The sequence below is a fragment of the Falco rusticolus genome, chromosome 10, assembly GCF_015220075.1.
Source record: "Falco rusticolus isolate bFalRus1 chromosome 10, bFalRus1.pri, whole genome shotgun sequence".
Lineage (NCBI taxonomy): Eukaryota > Metazoa > Chordata > Aves > Falconiformes > Falconidae > Falco > Falco rusticolus.
Window position 1 is genome coordinate 7,944,188 of NC_051196.1, and position 26,159 is coordinate 7,970,346.

The 26,159-nt window shown below is 39.1% G+C and overlaps 1 protein-coding gene across 1 annotated transcript in view; it reads right to left on the reverse strand.

Annotated features, from left to right (window-relative positions):
* Nucleotides 1-24,343, reverse strand: part of TRIM66 (tripartite motif containing 66) — a 49,106-nt gene extending 24,763 nt beyond the window's left edge. The window contains 10 exon segments of the mRNA XM_037403067.1: nt 820-1,365; nt 1,367-1,698; nt 3,037-3,154; nt 3,296-3,442; nt 4,753-4,867; nt 6,670-6,786; nt 7,415-7,547; nt 10,553-10,700; nt 15,113-15,216; nt 24,047-24,343. Coding sequence (XP_037258964.1) covers nt 820-1,365; nt 1,367-1,698; nt 3,037-3,154; nt 3,296-3,442; nt 4,753-4,867; nt 6,670-6,786; nt 7,415-7,547; nt 10,553-10,700; nt 15,113-15,216; nt 24,047-24,266 — 1,980 coding nt within the window. The 5' untranslated portion in view covers nt 24,267-24,343.
* Nucleotides 24,344-26,159: the final 1,816 nt, after the last annotated feature.

The window sequence follows — 26,159 nt, forward strand, 5'->3', positions numbered from 1 at the left end:
AAGATTTCTCTCAAACATTAATGAATTTTAAAAATAAAAATAATCAATAAAGTTGCTGTATTGTACAGCTATTCCAAAAGCCTGCAGTTTGCCCCTACAGGTAAGCCACTCTGAGAGCTATTCAAGGTGGGAACTCCACAGAATTTACACACCAGGAAGTCCCAGCCACCTTCCTGTGGTAGTCCCCACTGCTCTGAATGAGTTTCAAAGCCACATTATCGCGCATCTTATCTGCCTTGCAGCTTGGATGCTCACCACCTTTTGCAAAAGCAGGATTCTTACCAACAGAGGGAAAGAGGAGAAATTAGCCCTGCTGACAAAACTCTAACAGAACAGCATGCATGAAAACTGATGACAATCTTAAAAGACATGATGCAGTAGCAAAAGCAGTTACTAGTAGAAGGGAAATAACTCTCAGACTGAAAAAAGTTGTTCTTTACTCTCTCTTCACTAATCATTCAGAATCGAAAGGGAATCTTTTTCAAGGACTCAAGGCTTAAAGTGTCCTATAAAAAAGCGTTGAAATGGAAACTATTGCAGTCCTCCAATTACCTGTTCCCAAAAGAGGAATGATGATGCTTTTATCCTCCCACCTGCTACTCACCTTGTCTATTTAGAGATTCAGATCTTTGGGGTCCAGGTTGTTTATGCAGCACTTTACAGAAAATTTTGCCTCAATCTGCATGAGGCATGAAGCCTCTGCTGAATACAAACATAGACAACAGAAAGTTCAACCAACCATATAAATCTCAAAGGTGTCTCCCATTTTTGAGCTTACATTGACTAAACACAGTAGCAAAGAACTTTTAGAGAACTTACTTGTGCTTCATCTTGGATTTGCTGCTGAACTGTTGCTGGCTGCCTCACTATGTAGTTGATTTGACCAACTATGGTCTGTTGCACGTGTTGAGGTGGCTTGGCTTGGTTCAGCTGCAAGCTGGACTGTCCTTGGGCCTGCAGAAGAAGCTCCAGATCCTTTTTCATCTCCTCCAGTTCAAATTGGTGGTGCATTATGTCCAGGCTCTGCTGGATGACTTGTTTGTGGGTGTTCTCATTCTGACCTGATGGTGGTGATGCTGGTGGCAGCTGCTGCTGCTGGAAGTGGTTAGATTTTATCTTCTGGAGATGACCAAGTTGCACTTGCACAGTTGATGTCTGCAAAGAAGCCTGTGTGTGGAATGGCTGTGGATGGCTTGTGTGAACTTGCTGAGTCTCATGCGATACAACAGCATAACCCAGGGGCGCTGTTTGCTGCAGCTGCTGGGACGGTAAGTGCTTTCCTATCCTCCTGGATACATTCTCTGGCTCTGACCGCGACTGCTGTTCCAGCCCAGACTGTGTTAGTTTCATAGGCTGCCCCCCCCCCTCTTTGTTCTTTGTCATGTTGCTGCATGCTGTACTGCAGAGGAAAGTCCTGATGATGCAGTTCAGGAGGTTGTCGAAAATTTTGATGGCGGTTTATGTCTTGGTAAGAAGGCTGAGCTTTGTTTGGGTGAGTTACACTGAGGCGGTGCGAGCAACATACAGACATAGGACACTGAACTGCAGGTGGAAACTGATGGGTCTGGCTATTCACAGGCTCCAGCTGTGATGCTGGTGAATGGTGCCCATGATACAAGGAGGTCTGTAATCCTTGCACATTTCCAGAGAGTAGCACATCTGAGTGAGAAATGTGTCCACCTTCCATAGCAAAACCTCCTGAAAAAAACAGCATTTACCCCCTCCTGTGATCTTGACAAATTTACATAATAAAAACTGTGAGCAATGGCCATTTCCTTGTCTTCATTTCAAGTATAAAATATATTAAAATATCCTATCCAAACAGTCCTTCAACATACCTTCAAGACACATTTTTCAAGATTTTTCAGTGATTTAAATTCACACCAAACTCCCACTGATGTCAGTGGAACTCGTGGCTGAATTATCAGTAAATGCTTTGAAAAATTGACCTCAACTTATTTTATTGTAACTGATGGATATGGCTTCTACTTTCATTTTTCACTAAAGTATGAGTATATCTTCTCACCCATAAGCACAGGTAAAAAAGACTGTTCCAGCATGAAAGTGACAAAAATAAAAGAGATTGATGTCATGCAGGTGAGAATCATAAAAGCTAGAAATAGAACTGACCTATGAACTGATCTTGCCCATGCTTTTAGTCAAGAGATTATTCCTTGTAATACTTTTGATAGTGTTTTACCCCATCTAGTTTTAAATATCTCAAAATGGGAAGAGAACCAATCTTTTAGACCATTGATTGGCCCACCAAACTGAATTTACTGTAAAAACCCACTGCAGTTGGGAAATCTATAGCTGGTGGGAAACAGTCACAGTATGCACATTCATTATATAAGTAACACTGTAATTATTATACAGTCAATGTCTTAAAGCCATCTTTGTGAGTTAATTGTATCTCAAGCACTGCTCAGGTCCCTTGGCCACTAAAATACTAAAGGATCTGAGGAGCATGGGCATGACTGAGCCCAGCTGCCCCTGGGTAAGGCCCAGGAAATAGCACAAAGCCCACTGCAGACACTCCATTTCACGCAGGGAACACCTTACAGGACTGTCAGAGTCACAGTGTGGTACAGAGCTACTGCTTGCTGGGACAGAACTGAATTTCAAATACATTGGGAAAAATCAAGGCTGTTTGATAGCCAGTGACACTACATGTTAAGTAATTTCAGTTAAAAGTTATTTGTTTAGCTTTGCACAGTTCTTCCACTGAACTAGTAGTTGTGTTCTTACATAGTGACATTTTAAGACCATCAAAGATGGTATTTAATTTCTAGGTAATGTATATGAGGTATTATTTACATATAACATTGTATTTTAATAGGTGAATTGATATAACTGGAGGGAAAAACAGGAAAGTGCAGCCACACTAGCTTTTCTTCAGAACATGACAAGAGTACAAAAGAGTACAAAACTGGAAGTTAGAACAAAAGAGCACTTTAGGGAAAGTACTGTATCATCTCTGTCTGTCTTGTCCAGCTTTGGGCACTTGCCTAATAAAAAACAATATATTTTTCTTACCCAAGTTGGACAGTTGTTTAGTCCAGTAGGAGGGATCCCAAGTAAATCTGATCTTCAGAGGAGGGCCTATGTCTGTGTTACAGTTTGTCTCTAACAAGCGCTGGATCTGAAATACAATCTGCAAATCAAAGGACAATGATTTTATTCAAAATTAGAAGATCATGAAAAATATTTTACTTGAGAAATATAAAACCCTTAAAACAGTTCTCACATTTACTGCACAATTTCAATTTATTGAAAAAGTAAGTATTGCTCTTACCAGTTCTTTACTGAAGAGAAATGGGATGCTGTTTTTACTGTACACTGCCCAGCTGATGAAGTTCTGCACATGTTCTACTTGTCTGCTTAAAACCACAACACCTTGTAGCTGTTGCTCCAATTTCTGCTTCTTTTCACTGGTGATTTTCTGTTAATAATGTGAATCAGTAGAAGACATTTGTCATTCTTCAGGCACACATAATGCATACAATCATTGGCACTACACTATGCATTCTTTGCAGGGACACTGTTATTTAGAATCTTTTCAAACCTATTCAGATATGTCTGAATTCAGGAAGAACAATGACTTCTCCAGGAGCAAACAACAACATCATTCTGGCCTTGGTTTAACAGAATAATGTAACCCAAAAAAGCTGTAGAAGTTGGATCAAATTTGTACCTGGACTGCTTTCTTCTCTCATACAATAAACGACAGAAGAGACACAAGAAAGAATATAAAAAGGGGAAGCACGCAGCATTTCCTCTGATCCAGTTTCCAGCAGTTCACGATTTAGGGACCACAAAGACAGAGGCTACATTATCACTCTCAGTGTATTTTTCTACGAATTTGTCTAATTACTTTTAAACCTATGCACAGTATCTTGCAGCAAGGACTTCCACAGTTATTTACCATTTATGTGAAGCACTATCTGCCCTTGTTTGATTTGAACCTGGCACCTCCTGATTTCATTTGATGCCCCTATATGCACTTCATCATATACTTCAAGTATATGCACAGTTCAATTGTGGTTACAGATAACTCTGACAAACACTGAAACGTTGTCAAAACATATGAACACTGAATTTACCTTATGTTTAATAATACTGAAATGAGAGCGTACATTTCTCTTTTTTTGTAAAGCTGCTTAGCTGAGTAGCCATATTTGAGTCAAATATGTAAGTTCAAAGGTAGGTAACAAGTAGTGAGTGCCTTGTCTTTCCAATGCCTGCTAAAATTACCCAATAACTGAGAACTGGAAATTCTGATCAGAGCAAATAGTAGGTTTTGTGCTCAGCACATTTCAGACTAAAATCACTTATACTTCAACTGGACATCCAAAAACTGAAGAGTCAAACCTGCAGGCTCTGTTACAGAAAGTAGACCAGAGGACCATTTTCAAAACAGGGTATTAAATGTGCTGCTAGTGGTCTTCTACAAATTAAACTTTAAAACCAGAAGCTGTTTGTTTCCTAATTACTCAAAAGGTGCACACATATCCCCTGTAACTGCATTAGATGATGTGGTTAACATGTTAAGCATTTTGCCACTTCATCCTGAATCTTTGTCAACCATTGATTCCACATAAAATTCTGCAGAAAAAAAAAAAAAAAGAAAATATTTGAAAACATAAGCAAAGGGACAATAACTCTCACAGTCTATATTTTTACCATTGGCACTGGAATTAAATTTAATTTAGTTTAATTTCCCAAGGTATCAAAGAAAATAGCCTTACTTACTTCAAGTTGTTCAAGAAGAATGCTTGTTCGTTTATTGATTTCATTCATCAAAACCATCTTGGCCATTTTTATTTGATTTTCTACCTTTTTGTATAATTGTTTTACTTCAAGCAACCTATGGGTAAGAGATACACATTCCTGGATGAGCTAACTGGTATGTCATTTATTCAGAGCTTAGTAGTTATTTGTTACAAAAACTGATCTAACTATTGACAGAGAACTCCAGTGAAAGTTGTACCATTTCCTGTAAGTTCTCCCAAACTTCTCTTCAAACACAGAATCATAGAATCATGGAATGTTTTGGGTTGGAAAGGCCTTTAAAGGTCATCTAGTCCAACTCCCCTGCAATAAGCAGGGACATCTTCAATCAGATCATGCTGCTCAGCACCCCCTCCAACCTGACCTTGAATGTTTCCAGGATTAGGGCAGCTACAGCCTCTCTGGGCAACCTGTGCCAGTGTTTCACTACCCTCATCGTAAAACATTTCTTCTTTCTGTCTAGTCTGAATCTACCCTCTTTCAGTTTAAAACCATTACCTTTTGTCCTGTCGCTATAGGCCCTACTAAAAAGTCTGTCCCCAACTTTCTTAGAAGCCCTGTTGAAGTACTGAAAGGCCACAGTGAGGTCTCCCCAGAGCCTTCTCTCCTCCAGGCTGAATAACCCCAACTCTCTCAGCCCGTCTCATAGGAGAGGCATTCCACCACTCATTTTTGTGGCCCTCCTCTGGACCGACTCTAGCAGGTCCATGTTTTTGCTGTGCTGAGCACTCCGGAGCTGGATGCAATACTCCAGGTGGGATCTCACCAGAGTGGAGCAGAGGGGCAGAATCACCTCCCTCAACCTGCTGGCCACACTGTTTGATGCAGCCCAGGATACGGTCGGCTTGCTGGGCTGCAAGCACGTGTTGCAAGCTCGTGTTCAGGTTTTCATCCACCAGTACCCCCAAGCCCTTCTTGTCAGGGCTGCTCTCAACCCCTTCACCCCCCAGCCTGTGTTGCTGTGTGGGGTTGTCCCAACCCAGCTGCAGGACCTTGCACTTGGTCCCGTTGAACCTCATGAGGTTCACATGGGCCCACTTCTCCAGCTTGTCCAGGTCCCTCTGAATGGCGTCCCATCCCTCAAGCACTATCAACTGTACCACTCAGCTTGGAGTCATCTGAAAATCTGCTGAGGGTGCACTCAATCCCACTGTCTACATCAGTGATAAACATACTAGACAGTACTGGTCCCAGTACGGACTCTTGAGAGACATCACTTGTCACCAGTCTCCATCTGGACATCGAGTCACTGGCCGCTACCCTCTGGATGTGACAGGCTAATGCTGATTGACTCTCTCAAACATCATGACAAGAACAGTCTTAAGTTCTTTGTCCATAAACACCACAGAAGCCAAATAAAAAAAATAATTCACTTTATACTAGAGTATAAATAGTATAAACAGATTTGTACTCTTTCAAGGTGTTTGAAATTTTTTTTTAAATGCAGAAGAGAGATCCAACAGCTAAGAAATATATAATCAGTAGCTGAAATCCAGTTCATATAATGAAATATTTTCATTTTAATACTAGTCTCGAATGGAATTGCAGCTTGCTTTGAGGTTCCTTGAAGAAACAATATATTTTAAAATAGCTTTTATTTTCAATCTTTTCAAATTATAGTTTAGAAACAGATTGTACAAAGAATTCTTAAAGTCAGCTGTCACATGTCTTATAAGGACTATGGAAACCTGGATTACAATGCCATGACTGGTCAGTACCACTTAAACATGAACTTGATATTTCTAACCTTCCTAGGATTTCCTACCCTCCAAGAAAAAAAACATAACATCTGCATTTACTTCTGTTAACCTACATCTAGAGAAAATAACATTTTTACTGATCACCCGCCTTTGTGACAAAAAAATGCATAGCCATTACCTGTCTTCAATCTGTTTAGCTGAAACCTGAATCCCATTTTTTTTCTCTTCCACTTTAGTTACGACATTTTCCAGGATAACTCTCTGATTTCGCAAAGCTTCATCAAGATGTCTGAACCTGTGAAAGAAGGGGAAATTCTCACACCACGTTTTTTTCTGTTGATAAGTAATCAATTTATCGGTTGATAAATGTAGGGGATGAGCTACCTTAAGCCTGTCTGGACATGGTCCCTGCTTCTTTCCTACTACAAATGTTCTCTGTGACAGCTGAACATCATTGTTGTTCATATAGGCAGGCCGATCTCACAAAAAAGTGTCACTGCGTATAGACAGCTCCTTACATTACTCACACACTTCCACAAGCAAGCAGCACGCTTAAGTTGGTAACTCTGGTCGTGTACAGTCACCACGTCTCCGATAAACAGAAGTATTTGAATCATGTTAAGTATTGAGTTCTCATGTTGAGTTCATCTTGTGCCTTTGAGCATACTCATGCCTACATAGTATCTGGGCAGACAATACAATTAGGAGAGTACACCCTGCTGAGAGCCATGACTGATTCTGTGAGGGTGGTAACTCATGTGTTACACTGCTTGGGCCTAAGACAGCTGAACTAAGTTTGCTATGGCTTTTAAGTTTCGACTAGCCTGCAAGTTCAGCTAACAGAAGTGCAGGTGAACAGTCTTAAATTCTAAATTACCTACAGTTTTAGATGGGATTATGATTAAGCAATCCATGTGTGGTACCTGTGTTCCTTATGCTCTGTCAGAAGGCAGCTGCAGCACGTGAGGGTATCACAGGTCTCACAGAACAGCTTGAGCGGCTCTTGACTGTGCAATGGACAAAATAAGGAAAACTCACTTGCTTCGTCTTCAGTTGCTGAGGAATATAAAGCAATGGTGTCATTGACAAGGATTACTACTATAGTTCAGAAAAAGAGTTGCCAAACTCTCACAATTTTATTGAAAGTCTTGATGTCTCTTCTAAAAGAACCATCCGATTACATGAAGCAGGGCTTGTTTATAGTTTTATCCTGGCCTTACACATCTCATTATCTCTTCAGATGCATAACCAGCAGCAATAGCCTGGCACTCACAAGAGAACAGGAATTTTTGCTAGTATGTCTAGAAATTGTTCAGCTAACATGAATACAATGGAGCAACAATACAACATATCAACATTAGTGGGGAATTTGAGGGCAGGGAGGAATCAAAGTGATGAAGTGTATGCTATTTATCTGGTTTTATGCTTAAAAAAAAAGGTCTGTTTTTCAATGTAGGAGTTCAGTAAGAATTTTTAGCTGAACTGTGACAGAGACCACTCCCATAACTTCCCATTCTAGTTCTCAAGAAGCATGTTCAAAATGATGAAATGTAACTAGCATCACCCCCTGCCAAGCTGCCAGATGTTACAGAATGCTATGGAGCTGAAAATAAAGCTGTTTCCAACAAGAATAGAGCCATTTCCAACACCAAGAAGCCATTACAGGGAACCCCCTGCCAGCAGCATTCATTCCGAGGGCCTTTATTTCTGACCCACAAAGGATGAGTCAGTAGGAAAAAAAGAAATCTGGCTACTTTAAATTTGTTTTCTTCTTATAAAATATGCCATTTTTCTGACCCAGCCTAGTCCTGTTCCCCTCTACACCCTTACCTTCTAAATACAAATTTGAATGAAGGGTAAAGCTCTCGAAAATCACATGAATTTGGCAGAGTGGTCCGCAGCGTGACCTCAGGAGTCACCAGGCTAAGGGTGCCATCCAGCTCAGCCATCCAGCTGCATAGGCTGGGTCTCACCCAGTGAACAGTCAACGACCCAGGAAAGAAGCAAGGGGATGCACAAGGTAAGTGGATGGGGAACTGTGCCAAGAGAGCTGGAGGTTCTGCGTGGAACGGGGTGATCAAATGTGTTACACAGAGCACAGGTATCATGAAGGAAGAAGCAGAAAGAAAGGCTTCCCAGGGAAGCCAGGCTCCTGCCACTCAAGGAAAAAACTATCAAAATGAATAGGAATATGCAGGATTCAATGCATTTGGAGTGTGTGTGGGTCTACTTCATTTCAGACCCAGGGAATCTTACAGTCTTGAGATGACAAAAGGAATTTTGTCCCTTGTAAAGCAAATGGCAAAAGACAGAACAGTTCAAAGGTGCAAGATCAATGGGGTAGAGAGGGTCTTAATGGTTACAAGGGCCTACAAAGAAGGTGGCTGTTTTTCAGAAGCACCACATACAAGCTGAAGGCAGCTACCAAATCTGAAAGCAGAGGATACTTTATTTCCAGAAAAGGAAAAAAAAAAACCCCAAACCGGCCCAAGTTCTAGTATATCCTAGTATTTGCTTCCTTTGAAATATCTTGAGGGGATAGCAATGTCCTAATTAATTAATTTAACAATAATAATAATATTAATGATAATAACGAAGATATTATTATTATTAATGATAATAATAATAATAAAGCACAGACTACACTTCCAATAATTTTTTAGATTAACTACCCTATATATACACTACCAACCTCCTTTTTTTTTTTTTTTTTTTTTTTTTTTTTTTTTGTCGCACAAGATTTAGGACTAAAAAGAGAAAGATTTTAGTTTATGTGTTTGCATCTTTCTATTTATACAGCACACACAAAACCACAACTAAACCACAGGTATATTTTCTTACCATTATTTGTCAACAATATGAGCTGGTAACCTTACTTAAAGTGATACTGAATTATAAACAGTTGGAGCCTCAAAACCACAATCCTTATCTTGCCATCAACTCAGGAAGACAAACATATTGTCCATCCAATCAGGGCATTTGAGGGGGGCCTGGGGGAACTTCAGTTTATATTATTCTCTAGAAAAGACCCAGAAAACATTTAAATGTCATCTGTGCTTTTTTATTATTACTATACTTACAGATATTTTTTCTTATTTACACTGTATTTGGCAATGGTATATCATGTCTCAAGAGCCTCAAACTCCAATATGAACACCCAGGACTTCAAAAATCTCCATCTATGCCAAGCCTAAAGTATACAAGCAAAACCCTAAAGCCAAATAAAAAATCGTAATATAAAAAGCATAATCTGTGGGCTACACCTATGTTTATTCTTTGTTCTGTCCTTCATCTTCCTTATGAAGAACAATAGTGCAGTGCAAACTCTCCAGCACAAACAATGTCATATGTGAGCAAGATGTAAACATAAATTATTGTACAAAATTGCAAAACTCTTACTTTAAGTCACAAATTGCTTACATTAAACTTACATAAATTTAGGTTAACATACTCCTCAGCAGATTTCTAGCATATAAGAAAAGAAAATAATGAACAGTAATAGGAGATGATAATTTTTTCTGTGGATCATCATTGTATAGGGATGAGACATTTGCCAGCGGACTTATTTGTGCTTGCTGATGGCAGTATAGAGGTCACACTCAGGAGCCATGTTTTTCACTCCAGGCTTAGAAAAGGAACATCCTATAGCGATCATAGCCTTTTGCTATCTGTGACTCCCTCCCACACCCTGTCCATAAGCACAGGAATTGCTTTATAGTAGTATCCTGGAGGAAATGACCCAAAAGAGGACAGAAATACTGAAAGGGCAAGGCCTGTTGCTGCTGTAGCCTACCAAATCCTAGCCCACCACTCCTCAGACTGAAAAGGCATGTCTCTGTGAAACACAAATATCCGAAATTTTTCAAATACTGCGGAATACCAATTGTAGCAATAGCCCTAAAGTTATAGAAAAATCACGTAATCTCGCATTGACACATGCATGTCCTTCTGAGTCACACACACAGAGCATGGTGCCTGTGGCACAGAGCCTGCAACTGCTCCTTTTTCAACTGAATAACTGATATGAGAAGAAACAAAATTTCAAAGTGCATCTTCAGTACCTGTGCAGCCCTTCAGGGATGCAGACAGGAAGCGGTCTCCAGATTCCTTGCCATGCCTGTGTTCCTCTGTACATGAGCTGCACAACCACTTATTGCAGCTTGTACAGAGACTGTGAGCAGATCTCTTTTCTTTACACGTGGAGCAGCTCTAAGAACAAAAAGTGAAATTACAAAAAAGGATAACAAATCAGCCGTACAAACTGTTATCTTTAATAGACTATGATTCAGATTGGTAAGGTTAATATTTTTCTTCCTCAGACTAATGCAATTCAAGTGATTTTAAGAGTCTGGTTATTGTTGTAAAAGGGAACAATAAAATTAAAATCTGAAACTCTTCAATCAAATTGGTTGTCTTTTTGTGCTCTAGCACTATCAAGCATAATTATGACATGATGCAAGAACTATTCAGCAAAATTCTGATGTCCATGTTACATATGAAGTCAGAAGAAATTATCATAATTTCTTGTTATTTTGTGAAATGAAAAAGCCATGAAACTATAAAATAAGGCTTGTCTGAATTCAGTTAAGCAGTGTTAGGTTAAAAGTTACTTCTGAAAATGAGTAGTGTGCTTTGTAATCCCTTTCTGTTAGTGTTGCACTACTTACTGATGGCTTTAATACATCAAATGACTGTACGCCTTACTTTTATATGCTTATATATGTATAGATATTTAGATAGGTAGATACAGATATTTTCCACCTCAGAAAAGATAGTCTAGGTTGTCAAGTAAATACGTGAAATGTTACAGTCAAACATAACCCATCAAAAAGTTTTTTAATCTAACTACCAATTCCTTTCTAATCACATTATACAGAAGCATTTCACCATATAATATCAGTGTCTTTCATTAATTTCTCTTACTAATTATTAACAAACTAAAAAATCTATAGACTAGAATCCACTTCTGCTTTCACGTATATAAACACAAACTGGAGCTACTTCAGCAGAGGTACTCTAAGTCTACATTGCATTATTCAAAATTAGAGCTTACTCTGTTTGCTTTAGCATTGTATGAACCACTCTGATACAGTGTAACTGTCAGAAAAATACATAAAACATGCCAAAGGTAAGGCAATTTAGAAAACAATGTGGGGACAACATACTATTAATGAAAAACTTAGTTCCAGTTCTCTAAAGAGCTAACCAGAAATGAGCTCAATTTTATCTTGGTATCACATGTGGTAAGCTGGAAACGTAAGACATGGAAACATGAGAACAACTGGAAACCTTAATTAACTATCATCTTGATTGATTCAACAATTTAGGAAATGCCCTTTGTTACATAGGCCATGCTGTCTGGAAGCGTCACTAAAGGGGAAATTAATAAAGCAGCACGTAAATGAAATGGGTAATTTGATCTTTGGTATCCAGAGTGAACTCAAGAGTTATTTCAAGATAGCTATAATGATAATTCTTCTAAAAAGGATTTGCACTGGGCATAAAGTACCTTGTTTGAAAACTCCTAATATTAATGTCTTTGACTTCCCATAGCCACAAATAGGTACTAATGGACAGAATGAACAGAGTGATGTCATTTTACCATCATCAAAGCATAAAAGCTTTGCCCCCAGTTTATCAAACTCAAACATTTCCTACAAGGTTACAATGTATCTACTGTACTTATGCATAGTTCCTGAATACTGCTACTACTCAGGGGGCTACTCAAGCAATTAAAAATAGATGGCAAAATTACTTCCTATGGTGTCCTTTCTGTTGGGCATCAGCTTATCTTCAATTCAGTTCAGTGACAACTGCATGCCAACTATTCTGATGGGAAACAGGGAGAGAAGGATACAGCAGTATGCACTCAGCACATACGCCCTGATGCAAGCCCCATGAACTGAACAGAAGAGTTTCTCTTTGCAGTGTCTCAGGGAATAGAAAGCCTGAAGGAAAAACAGTCACAGCTCTTTGCTGGTCACCTTAGTTTTAAGTCATGGCTTCAACATTAAGTAGAACATCTATATCTGCCTAAATTCTGAAACACAAGTGAGTCAAGTTCTGATTCACTTCAGCACAAGAAGAAAAAATTTTTTGTTCTGCTGAAATTAATTTCAATTTTACCATTCCCTTCAGTGGGGCTGGAATTTCACAACAGGTCTCTTATCAGCTCGTTAAAGAGTTTCTAAGTATTCCCAATCTTTTTCAAAGAGATTGGGCAATTCTTGACAATAAGACAACAAAGCAAAGTTTTAAATGTGTTTGATCATCTAGGCAGGGAAGTATTTGTGTAAGCCATCCTGCTATTTTAGCCATTTGCTTATCAACAATGTTTTCCAAAAGGTAATATAATAATTTACACCAAAAAGCCTAATATAATTTACGCAACCAAAATGCAAGGGTATTTATTCTGGGAAGCAAAACTTGTTATACAAAAAGAAGTGTCTAATTTAAAATGTACCCATGAAGGGCCAGCTTAGAGAACAGGTCAAAAGTTAAGGGAAGCTCTGCTTTCTCTGCAGTAACCAAAACTGCTTAACCACAAGTTTACCTGCAACTGTTCCGCTGTCAGTCTGACAAACTTACATTGACACTCTACTGTGTTAACATTACTTGTAAGTTGCAGAGCACAAAGTGTGCCCAGAGTTCCATTATTTATGATGTGGAAATGGGCTTTTGGGCAAGAGATGCTGAACTGCATATTTTTGAAACTCCTGCTGATAGTATACAGCGCATTCTATCATTTAGGCCTCACTGTCTCACACACTAAGAAACATCTTGCTTCCACTTTGATACAAGCCTTGCCAGATTCCCATTTGAACATATTAGGTAAATTAAGAAAATGGTGGAAGTTCAGCTGTGCCTCAGTTGGATGAGCTTGTGCTTCTCCTTTTGATATTACTGACGGTGAAACTGTCTTTAGGTTTTTTGGGGAGTGGTAGTTAAAAGACAGTGAGCAAGTTTCACTGATACGTGACTTGACTGTTAATAAAAAGGAAGCAAGCCAAAAACTATGAGGAAGGTTCACAAGTCCCTCTAGGGTACTCTTAAACTCCAGTGAGAAATCTGCTTTACTGAACTGCTCTTAGGACTCCTAAGGGATTACAGAAAAGAAAAATCTTCTTTTAAAGGTTTGAAAAAATAAGCTAGTGCTTTTGAAGACATTAGATACCCTCACTTGATTTCCTTTCTACACAAATCTCATTGAAAGGTAAATTATGTGAGTCATGGTAATTAAGAAATCCCAGTATAATAAGTGCATTCTAAACATTCAGCAATATCTTATGAATTTTCTTCTTCTCTTTGAAGAGTGTGTGCAAATAGACCTCCTTCTGTTTTAGGTAAAGTTATGTTGCACTCTTCAAGCGCCTTATACCTTGTCAACACACTTGCATTATTTTTTTAATTTCCCCAGAACACTCCATGGATTAGATTAAACATTCTTTTCTTTTTAACAATGGAGAAAATGAAACACAGAAATGACTGACAGGGAGTGGTGCATCCTCTCTACACTTTTTTGCAACAATGTCACTGGACACTTGCACAGTTTAAAGCAGTCTCAAGCCTTCTGCATGGGACAGAACCAACCTACAAATTGTTGCTGCCCCTACAGGAGTAAAAAGGAGTGGAAAGTTCTATCTTCTGTCCTACATTATGGAAAAAGTGTTCCCTTCTACCCAAAGGCCCTGAAATTGCATATCCAACGTGGCTATCCAGACTACTTAGGAAGCAAAAGTGCAAAAGAGACTGAGGTCCAGGAGCTGGTTCAGAACGTGAGGTCCAATATCCCTCATTCTTTGTTACTCTTCACTTGCTTTGGATCACACTTTGGATAAAGCCATCAGCAGGTTACAGAACAGTTTTGACAACTTTTCACCTGGTTGAACTCCCAGCTACAGGTAATACTACCACATTCTGAAATCAATCTTATTCATGCAAATAAAATAATACTGTTTTGTAACAGAGGGGGCAGAAATGCACCCCTTTCTCTGTCCCTCTTGTGACCCAAAGTAGTAAAAATTGAAAAACTATGAGAATAGTCTGGCCTGTTAACTGGGTATTTAACAGAAGTTAAATCCATTTATATACAGTGTCAATAGAAGGCCAAGGTAATAATCCTACGCCTTCCAATTACCCTTTGCATCCATTCCCCAATGGAAAACTGAAATATGATGTGACCTTTTTTATCATTAAAACAGACAATCAGAAAATTATAATTGCCCACAAGATCTAATGGGTAACCTTGGCATAACCAATCGGCCAATAGTCTGCTTCTGTTTACTTTGTGTTGAGAGCAGAAAAGGAACAATGAAGAATCCAAGAGATTCTTTCTCATATCTTCCTAATATATTGTCACAGATTCAGTCCTACACCATTAGTATTGTGATTTTTTAATCGAGACTATTTTAAGTATATAGAGTCAAACTCATTCTCCAAATAAAGTTTAAAAAGTACTATGAAGGCAGTATGTCCATCTCTAGGAGAGAAATAATTACAGTGCTGCATAAGCAAACCGTAAGAGAGACTGTTGTTCAACATGAAATGTGCTCTGTTTTCAGTGTTCATCTGCTAGCGTTTCAACAATTCACAAGGCACCCAGCTCACTGGTTTTCACTTACCTTTGCCATAGCTGAATTACCAGTGGGAAAGTCCTTGAGAAAGAAATTTTCAACTACATCCCTTGCAAAGCAGGTCTGTTTGCACACTGGGCAGGAAAGGATACCTGAATTTAAAAAAAAATCCAACCCACAAATCAAACAATGCACACCAGCCATGTGAACAAGGAAATTGTATAAACCACACTTCAGTATTGCTAGCATTTTTACATCACACAGACATACTTAGTTCCAGGAAACAGGCATTCTTCAAGGCCTAAGTTTGTGGCTAGATCTAGTTCAACACACAGGAAAGAAAAACAAAGCAACAAAATCCCTAGTAATACACTATAGTTTAGTTGACTTATTTCAGTATTTATCAAGGATATCTGCATGTCCAAATTCCCACAAAATTACTAGGGCTTACAGCTCTGATAAAACCTGAGCTGCACTTAAACTGTATTCCCCTTGTTACAGAACTACTTGTGATTTCTGATACTTGCTAGTTCTAGACCAGCTTTACATTACCAGAGGTGTATCAAAGCATAAAACACACGTTGTCTAATACTAGTTTTACAGTGCAGCATGCTATCCAAGTGAAATGAAAGAGGAGTAACGTGCTGCTAGCAGAAGCAACAAGTCAGAATAAAGGTAAAGGACAAAAAAAATGTTTCATAAATAAAACTCAGAATTGCAAGTCATCTATTACAACAAATCCAAAGGTGGCAAAACATGATCACCCCTAAAGCAAAGCAAAGCAAAACGAGCAGCAAAACCTGATTCTGCCTTCATTAGCTACTGAGTGCAACTGGGATGAATCTTAGTGTATGCCTGGGCTGAGAACCAACAGTTCAAGAAGGTGTCCATAACTGTATACATGCATTTTTGCACCTCTGCTAGCAGTTTCATTCCCAGACTTCTTGAATTAGAACTTACATTTTTCTAGAAGGTCTAGTGTTTCTGGTTTGTTTCTTTCTAAAGGAGTGTGCATGTTTCTGACCACATTTCTGTAAACTACTGTAGATACGAATTCAGTCCTTCAGAGATGCTGGTGGTGTGTCAGTCTTTTTTTGCCATATCTCATCAAGCCTTTTTTTTGTATCTTTTTCCATTCTGTTAAGAATAGAATTTCAGTGCTATGCTCACCTTGCCAAATGATCTGTTTATGATAACTAACAGCAGTATTCTCCAAGACTAAATGATGCAGAGTCACTTAAAGCAAGATTTTAAAAGCAGGATTAATGACAGCTTTCTACTGGACTGACAATGTTCAATGCACTCTTTTCCTTAATGAAAACTATTTTTTAATAAGGAGAGTGGCCTGTAGAGTAATTATACCTTAAGATGTCAATTACTCTTCACATTAGACAGTTATCGGAGACTCTCATGTTTTCCAGGTGTTAGTATTACCTGCTCTTGGGAATGGCTCCTGCAGTCCCTGGCCAGGTGCACAATTCTAACCCTGAATATCTCACATTTTCAGAACTGGGTTGCTGTTCAGCATCACTTTACACTGACAGACACACAAACCCCAAACCCTTCCTACATTACCACTTCTGACAACGGCACGACACAGTCAGATGTCTGAATACGTTCACTTTCATTCATAAATGTTTTGAAGAAGCTTTGACTTCTGTTACATCTCCTTTGAAGAGGACATCTTACTAAGAACTGCTTCCATGAGGTTCAAGTCTTTTTTAGCCCAAATCTTGTTATAAAAGCAAAAGTATATTGTTTACTATCTCCCAAGGTTGCATTTACAACAGAACTGTGATTTGATGGCCCAAGTGGCAGACTATGGTCTACCTCAGCCTTGTTTAACTGTGCATGTCATGTAACACTGTGTGTTCATGTAGATGGGAGAAGGAACAGGTAGTATCCACAGGTGCCTGTGCTACTCAGCTACAAGTCACCCCAAGGGAAAGGGCAACTCAAGCAGTTGTCAACGCTTTGCTCATCTTCTAGGCTTGCAAACTGAGCCTTGTTTAAGTGCATTCTGGTGGCAGGAGTTACAAGGAAGCTAAAAATTCATCTGATAAAGATGACTGTGATGGCAGAAAGTTGAAGAAGCCTTTTAAACTCTTCCTGTACTTTGCATCCTTAATATAAGGAGCACAGCTGAAAAGGTCTCTTATTTACGCACCATATTTGTAGCTGATCACCTTTATATGTTACACCCTAGGACAACAGAATGCTTTCATATCAGTCACATTAAAACGCCTCCATGCTTTCCAAATTACAGTACTGTGTGTCTTTTGGATGCCTGTTAACAGCTTGGTTCTCTAGAGAAATGTAAAAACAGTAGGAGCACTGCAGTACCTAAGACTTATTTTCTTAGACAGACAGTGCCCCCCTACTCCTTGTTAATGGTGCGTACTACAAGCACCAGTGAATTGTACTGCTTATTCCTAGAAACTGAAACAATTTTCAAGTTTCCCTGTGAGTACGTGACAAAGTGACACAAGTTATAACAGCAGCAGAAATAAAAAGACAGATACATTTTGATTGATAAGCTAGGAAGCAAAGTACCTAGTTTGCAAACAGCTTCTCAGATAAGTCTCAGAGGACATGCTCTGATTCACAGTGCAGTCAGCAGGAAACCATCTACTGACTTTGCAGGGAATCACCTCTAGCCCTCTGAGATTTTGAACCAGTTTCTTACTCCCATAACAGCATTGCCCAAGCAGCACAAGCTCTCGACCTGGCTAATACAGAGAGGAAAACCTCCGTACTGAGACTACATAATATGCTGCAAATTGACCAAAGGGGAAATTATCAACGGGTTAATTTCTGAAGTAAGAAATGCGTGCCACTCTGTTATTTCTATCAACAGGCCATATGAGTGAGTACACAGCCTTACACAAAACATTTCTGGGAACAGCTGTTTACTCAGAAACAAAAGCAGTGCTCAGGACTTTGCCGTAGCAGGGACAACCTCCATCTACACACCATATAAGGTAAAAAAAAGTTAATATTGAAGTTACTATTTTATTACATTCCAACACTATTCAGTTAGTGCAGAATGTTAAATCAAATTATACCAATTGAATGATATTCAATGGAATGCTCATGGCCTCAGGTGCATTCATGTGAACTTAAAATTCTACTAATTTGCTACAAACCAGTGAAGTACAAAATACACTGTATAAAGAATGCATTCATTTGACAATGGGCAAGACCATCTTTTTAATATTTTAAAATGTATTTAAAGAAAACTTCAACAATTTTCACCCTAAGAAAACATACATCATGCATGGATTTCAGTTCTGCACAAAAGCCTCCTTATATATACTGAGAAATGCAGTGGTATTAAGAAATATGGAACAGTCATGGTTTTAGAGGTAGATGACACTACTCCTGATATTTTTCTTCCCAGGTTTTAGATCCAAGTTACGCTACTGAATTCATTGCTGTTCCAGAGATACACATGGACTGAGTCGCATGCACACACAGGTCAGAACTTCGTATTAGACTCACTACCACAGACCATCAAGTACAGCTTTGATTGTGTAAACATCAAAGTGTACCTTAAACATCCAAGTAACTGTGATTTATAATGATTTCGAATCTAACACTCCCTTGAGATGAATGTAAGACATGTATAGCCCTAAGCTTAATAACAAAATCAGAACAAAGAGCATAACAGTTAACAGAAAAAATAATGGGGACAGCATGGCAATACTGTATTGGAAATAATCCCCTACTCTAGGAGGACTAATCAGTAAGCACCTTCTCACCTGTCCTAATACTGAATTCTATATTTAAGACTTCATTAAAAGCACAGGAGGGATTCCCTGAATGTGGTAGTTTCGGAGATGATACTCATTCAGCTAATTGGGTTTCTTATTTGATTCCTTTTCCATGTAATAAAAACCTGTGCTCCCTGTAAATACCCAACTTTTTTCAATATAAATTCCCAAAAGAATCTAATGATAGCTTGACACAATAAATACAATACAGAACCGTTTGTGAAGCAATTACCCTGAAATTAAGCAAACCTTACATACATATTTACAAATAGCCACAAGCAGCAGCTACTTTAACAACACAAAGGGAGTGCACTACGCTGTGCTCATGCTCAGAGCACAAATCACCAGTACGGTACAATTTCCTAGAAACCCCTTACCTGTCCTCTGGATAAACAGTCACTTAGGGGGCTACACACAAAGTCACTTGTGTCGGGGAGCAGGTGGTTATTAAGCAGAACTGCACACACAGTGCACTCCCTGGAATCAGGCTTTGCCGTACTGCAGATTGAAGATGCTGCACTTTTTATGGACTGTCTGGGGCTGCTTCCCCTTCTTCAGCCAGAAATGCTGACAAATCAGTCGAGCAGAATGATGTACCGGGCCACTAGAAGGTACATATTTTTTTTCTTCCTGCCTTCTTACCTGCCCTTGCCTCTCAGATTCATTCAGGCCTCTGTTAACTTGCCTTGGTTGTATTTTTCCTGAAGTGGTGGAATAAAAATCCTGTCATGAGAACAAATAGCAGCATCATACTTCCCTTCTTGCCTGGGTCTTCTCTCCACTCAGACTGACCTGGAGCAAGGGTGCAGAACTGAAGTGCCTTTCCAGGTCCTGGTAACAGCAGGTCTTACACCACCATTCGCTCCCACAGTACATCTTGCAGACCGCTCTCTAAGTATTTTTCTTGCCTTCCCACCTTACCACTCTAAACAACATTGTTAATTTGTTTGAAGAGCTTGTACTTTGCAGACAGCTCATTTAAATATACCATTATTACAGCACCGTGGGTGAAGGGGAGAGTATTCAGAAGCCCTAGAGACTCACTGTTTGTACGTATGAGAATGATGCAATATCTGGATCTAAATAGCAATTCAACATGGAATTACAGGACTCAAACAACAGCTAACGCACTAAGAGATCAGGAGCCAAATTCAGCTATGGTGCAATCATGATGCCAAATGAAGTCCACTATTGTTATCAAAACTTCTAGAAGTAGCAAAAAGCTATGGGCATGCTCTTTTTTTTTAAAGGAAATTACACTGGTAGGAAGGAGGTAAGAACATTTGCATAAGTCATTATTTATGACATCACATTTCACTGCTGAAGAGATGACCCTGAATTTAGAAAGGCTAGCAAGGATCCTAACATTGGAATGAAGCCCTGTTTCACTGTGATATGCAGAACAAAACCCTATTTCAGAATTATATGCAGGATAAACCACATATAAGATATTCTCAGTGTATTTGAGTTAGCAGTTAGTACTGAACAATCACTGAAGACCAGATTGTAATGAACAGACTCCCAAGTTTCATCACATGAGGGATGTGGAGGAATAGTCCTACACCTACATCCTTCCGGGGCTCCACTACTCAGCTATCACCCATAGAAGGCTAATGCACCTGACACCACCACAAAAGCCACCAGCACTAAAAAGCAACACACGTACAGACATCCCTGTGTGTGTTGTGTTTATACACACACCTCTGAGCCCTGAAAAGCTTCAGCAGCAGCAGTTTCTTCTGCTGAACTGGTTTGCAGCCCTTTTTCATATGCCACATATTTATTTCCACTCTCACACTCCCATCAGCAATAGTAACTAGACAGTTGGTTGAGGAAAATGGAAATTCAAGGACAGTGGATCCAGTAATCAGACACAGTTACCCAGTCTGGACACTCCAACTCCATACCTGGGATATCCAAAATCAGCTTTCAGGAAAACAACATGGTTCTGCCATATACTGTTGGAGCCCTAGTTCCCCACAGACCAGACCTTGCGCATCCCATGGCACTCTTATTCCTATTAATTAAAGTTGCCACACTGTATCAAACCCTGGGAATAGTAAGCAGACATCAAGGCAGTGACCCTCATCCAGAGTGTTCCTTCTAGAAGCACAAATAAAGAAAGAACCAAAATTTCTGAGTGCTCTCAAGTACTTGATATTGTAGTACTCCAATTTGTAAGTGACAGAGCTGTGGATAATTTGCAGCAGTCATCTCTGAAAGTGAGAACCATAACCTCTACACCAGGTATGGAAACTGAGTACAAAGACTTTTTGAACATCAAAAGCAGCAGCTGTTTCAAGGTCTTCCAGTCTGCTCAGGTTTAAATAGAAAGAACCCTCAAGCTGGTTGTCTCAGAAACAAATCAATGCAGATAATTAACCTATTATTATCATGAGAATTGATTAGCATAAAGAAACAAACAGTAGAGCTATGATACACAACACATTTGTACTTGCTGTCCACATGTTGCACCTATTCCTCTGCTCTTTTTCCTCCAACAACCATCAGAATAATTATTCTCAGAGAGCATTAGCTACAGCTCAAGCTGCAGGCATAATTTACACTTCCTTGGAGACCCAATTATAGGTTATAGGAAACAGTTCTGAAGATAACCTCCCACTCTACAGCTTCTTATTTATATAACTAAACCCCCCTTTGTTTCACTTCCCTTTTGGATTTGGCAGCTGAACGACAGAGTAAGAAGGGCTGAACAACTTTAAATACATTTTAAGATGTCTAAATATACACGTTATGAACAGTTTCCCTCTTTAGAACTACCTTTCTGCTTCCTTTTTTAGAAATAAAACATGTATTTGGTGTGAAGTGGATCTAATTAAACCAAATAGGTATTCTCCTTCAGAATTAATAGATGTGATGCAGTGCATCACTTGCCTTGTATGATTGCATCGAAACAAGGTTATTCAGGTCCTGGAAATAGACAAGCTGTAAAACCAAAGTGGCCAAACTGCACTCCACTGTAAGCCTAAATAGAGTTTAAAGAACTCTGTAGATGTGCTTTTTGTTAGTTAGTTATTTTTAACATACATACTTAGTACAAGATAAGGCACTGTGTTTTATATTGACAGCCGGAACCAGTACACCACACTTCTTACACCAAAACATCAAATTGAAGATAAGCCCAGAGCCAAAGGAGTCCTACAGCTCAATCTTTTTCTTTAAATAAACCTCCTTGAAGATATCTCTGAACACACTAAATGCAAGTGTGACCAATGCTTGGCTGAGTTTTGGATGTGCCTCGCTAACAAGCATTCACAATTAGGGATCCATGTATATAGCACCTACCTTACAAGTGAAAGAAAACTGTGTACTTTCAGATAGAAATAATAAAATGCAGCAAGTGGACATCTGTCAATAGCTTAAGTCACATTTGTTCCCTTTAACAGTCAGCAATAACTCAGCAATTGGTGCAGATAAGACAAGCAATGTTTAGCATCATGCCATCAGAAGACTTCATAAATTTATCCTGGCTGACCTATGGTGCTTGCAGTTTCAGCCATTGACTTAAATAAGAGACACAGATGTTTTGGTTTTGCTGCTCTTCTTGCTCATATGTTAACTGAGTCTCTGCACCTGGTGTTTCACTTCATTTACTGGGTCATCACCATTCATTATTTCTTTTCTCTAATCTCGCTTTTTGTCATAGAAGTTCCCTATCTACAAGAGAATGAGGAAGTAAATGGAGAAACTACAAGTATACAGAAATATACCAGTACTTGCTCCAATTTGCTATAGACAAATAATTCCTAATGCACTCAGGAGCTTGGAGAAATATCTGATATTTTAACAGCTCATGAGAACCTCCAGCACTTCATCCAAGATCACCAAGTGGTATAAATTAACTTTTCCACTTCACAAACAAGGTGGAGAGAGGAATGGCTTAGATGTCCATTGAGGATACATAAAAAGTAATGGAGTGGTTGTTATCAACAGCATTTTGTTATAAAGTAGGTCCCCCAGATTTTAAAGCCTCTATGATTGGGCATTAAAAATTTTAAGGAGACATTTACTTGAAATGACTGCTTTGCTCTTTGTCGTCTTCTACTTTTATATGTTTTTCTGTCTGTACCCTACATACAAATAGCCTTTCTCCTTTGCCATCAGGTTATTCCCTTTGCCTTTATCTTCTGTGTTTTGCTAGCCTTTCTACAGTGATCTCCTAACACTGTTTCCCTTTGTTCTCAAACCGAATGTGTCTAGTTTATGTTATCTCATCAATTCAGATTACCATCACCTCAGGGAAGGTATCTTCTCTTCCTACATGATTCTAAAATCTGCTATGGAAGAGATAATAAACGATGCCTCTTATTCATCTGAAGTTCAAAGCCTGTGAAAATACAAGTAATCTACATGCCTTTGCTCTTCTTATAAATTAGTAATGAGTCTGGAATGCTTCCCCATGGCAATTAAGACTCATCGAGTTAAAATGACTGTATTCTGTCATCTAAGTCCTGTCTTATTCCAAAAAAGTTATGTATTTTCTATTACCATCGCTACCAAAAATCGTAGAAATAACTTCAGGATTTCAAAAGCCACAATCACAAAATGCTTCTCATCCTCACTAGTTTCCTCAGCTTGTTAGGGTGATTTACAGTATACCCTACAGCCAGAAGGGTTCAGATCGACAGAAACCATGTTTACAATGAGATAAAAGGAAAAGTTTCAGTGCACCACAACACACGTGTTCTAACAGTTATTACGACCTCTGTTAAGAACAAAGAACAGGATGTTTTTGTGTTCATGTTGGGGGGTGGAGGTGCACAAGGGGTAGGGAAGGACGAATAAATCCATCACCACAACCAGTATCACAGAGAGGTCCAACACATCCAAAAGATCGGATAAAAATGTAGGCTAGAAACTACCTTGTAGCATTTATTCACTTATTAAGCTAAACAAATCAAATATTCACAACGTCAGAGTTGGTAACTGAAACTTGGTGTATTCTGGAAAATGCTAAATATTGCCCAACTGTGTCATTTCTCTTCCAAACATCGCTGTTGGATGAAAAACATTAATGAAGGAGGCTTGCTCCCAATCCACTCTCTTACAAATACAAACCTTGAGGCTCCCAGTTTACTCTTTTAAAGTAGTGCTGTAAAGGAATAGGATACAAAAAGCATTTCTAAATCCATCTACTTTTATAATACTGTAATAGAAAGAGCACAAGCCAGCAATTCTTGATTATTACCTTCATATAGAACTTCATACTCAGTGGGAACACATCTATATCCTTGAATCAAATCTGGAAGACAGTCCTTACAGAACGAGTGAAGGCAAGGTAGCATTCTGGGGTCTCTCCTCCGCAGGTCCCATCTGCACACCAAACAATTCTTCAACAGATCCAGGGTCTCCATTTCTGTTGGCTGAAGTTTGACATCAAAAACATGAAGAGTCACAAAATGGCTCATGACAACCCCTTCACTTAACAAAACGCTTGATCACTCAAGCACAAACTAGAAGGCAACAGTGGGATGCAGGTTCTCAGAAACAACATTGATTCAGCGCTTGTGAAGAAAGAGGAAGTTCCTTGCAGCTGAAAATCACATACCTGCTTTACAAAAAATAATATCTTTGCAGACTGTTGTGCAGGAAAGTGTGGTTTAAGGTTTACAAATCATAATCCCGCTACCTTTCTATAGTACCTGCAACTTCTGTATAAACTTAAGTAATCTCTTCTATTGATCTACTTACAAAGCTGTCACCAGGCTGAATTGTCACATGCTGTACATTTCCTGCCAGAAGCAGTGAAACTGTGCAATAAAAAAGACTATATTCTCTGCCTGCTTTTACAATTTTGCCTCAATGTTTCAGAGTTTTCAGGTAAAGCAAATAATAAGCACAACTGATCATACTTTCGTCATTTCAGCAATGCAACGTTAGAAAGCTGCCTTGATAAATGCACAGCATCTTCTGCCAATCTTCTTTATAGAAATCTAATAAAATACACTTTGCCATAATCAAATTTCAACTGTCAAGATGACCACAGATCAAATTACAGACCAAACCTGAACTTCCCACAAGCAGGGCAGCATTCCTCTTACCAACCCAAGCTCCCCAAGGTAAACAGAGTTTTGCATTTCATGCTCCATCCTCAACTCTGACATTTTGAGAAATGCGTATCAGATACAACCTGCAAAGGGAAACTTTTGCAAGTTGCATCAGAGGAGAAAAAGCAACTACAGTCTCATCCTCCCTTGGAATCATCCCTGCAGCTGACCAAACCTCCTGGGGCCAAAGCCCCATGTAGCTGCTCATTGCCTCGGAATGGTGCCCTTGCTACCAGCAGTATATAACTTGCAGCTATGATCTTCAGCTTTCCCCAGCACAGAAAAGCAGCAGGTCTACTCTGACGGCTATGTATTTTCTCGAGGGATTCTGTCTCAGGGCAGATGCCAGTGGAAATGGTTAGTAACAGGTCTTTTTTTTTTTTCTTTTACAATGCAAAATTCACTCAGAAATTCACAACTAGAAATTCACAACTAGAATCAGTGCTGCATCCCAAAGTCATTGCTATTTACAATATTTTAGAAAAAAATGGACCGTACGTTAAAGTCTGCATCATATTTTGTACCCAAGACCCATTCTAGGAACAAATGAAAACAGGTAGACATCCATCAGCTTTACTGAATTCACTTAGACAAATTCAAACCTATCACTACAACTTCTGATTGCAGTTTCAAAGCTAGAAGTCCCTTTAAAAGTGAGCTGTGGTAATTGTGCCTGTGGTTTAACTAATAAGCTTTATATCAGTGCTTATTATATCAGCTCACTTTTTACAGTGCATCTTCATCAACCATCTTTCACAGGCAAATGCAATTAGAGCAGCACAGCTTCTCAGCTTGCTCCATCCCTATTGTTTCTTGCAACCACTGTTGCTAAGAAGACAAGCCAGCATCTACAATAACGTGTAGTTTCTGCAGTAGGAAGTTGAGGTCTTAAGACTACCACATGGTTTAGACAAAGAAACCACAGCCCAGGACCAGAGCACCCATCCATGCACACAGAACCAGTGCAACAGAGCTTAATACTGGGAAATGCTGTATCACCATAGAGGCCAAACCTGTGCCTAAATGAGCAGAAGTGGGTTACCATACATTTTAACCAATGCTTTTTGCACGACATATGAAACAATTTTTTTGGTAGGAGGGGGAAAGGCGAGGGTGATAAAAAGTGTTTAAAATTTTGTACTGAGACAGGTAGGCAAACAAGCAGTCACGCAGCTAAAATACCAGTGACTTGGCTACCCTGATGGGAAACACCTAGTTCAGCAGCAGTGTTTACAAAGAAAATAATTGCATTTG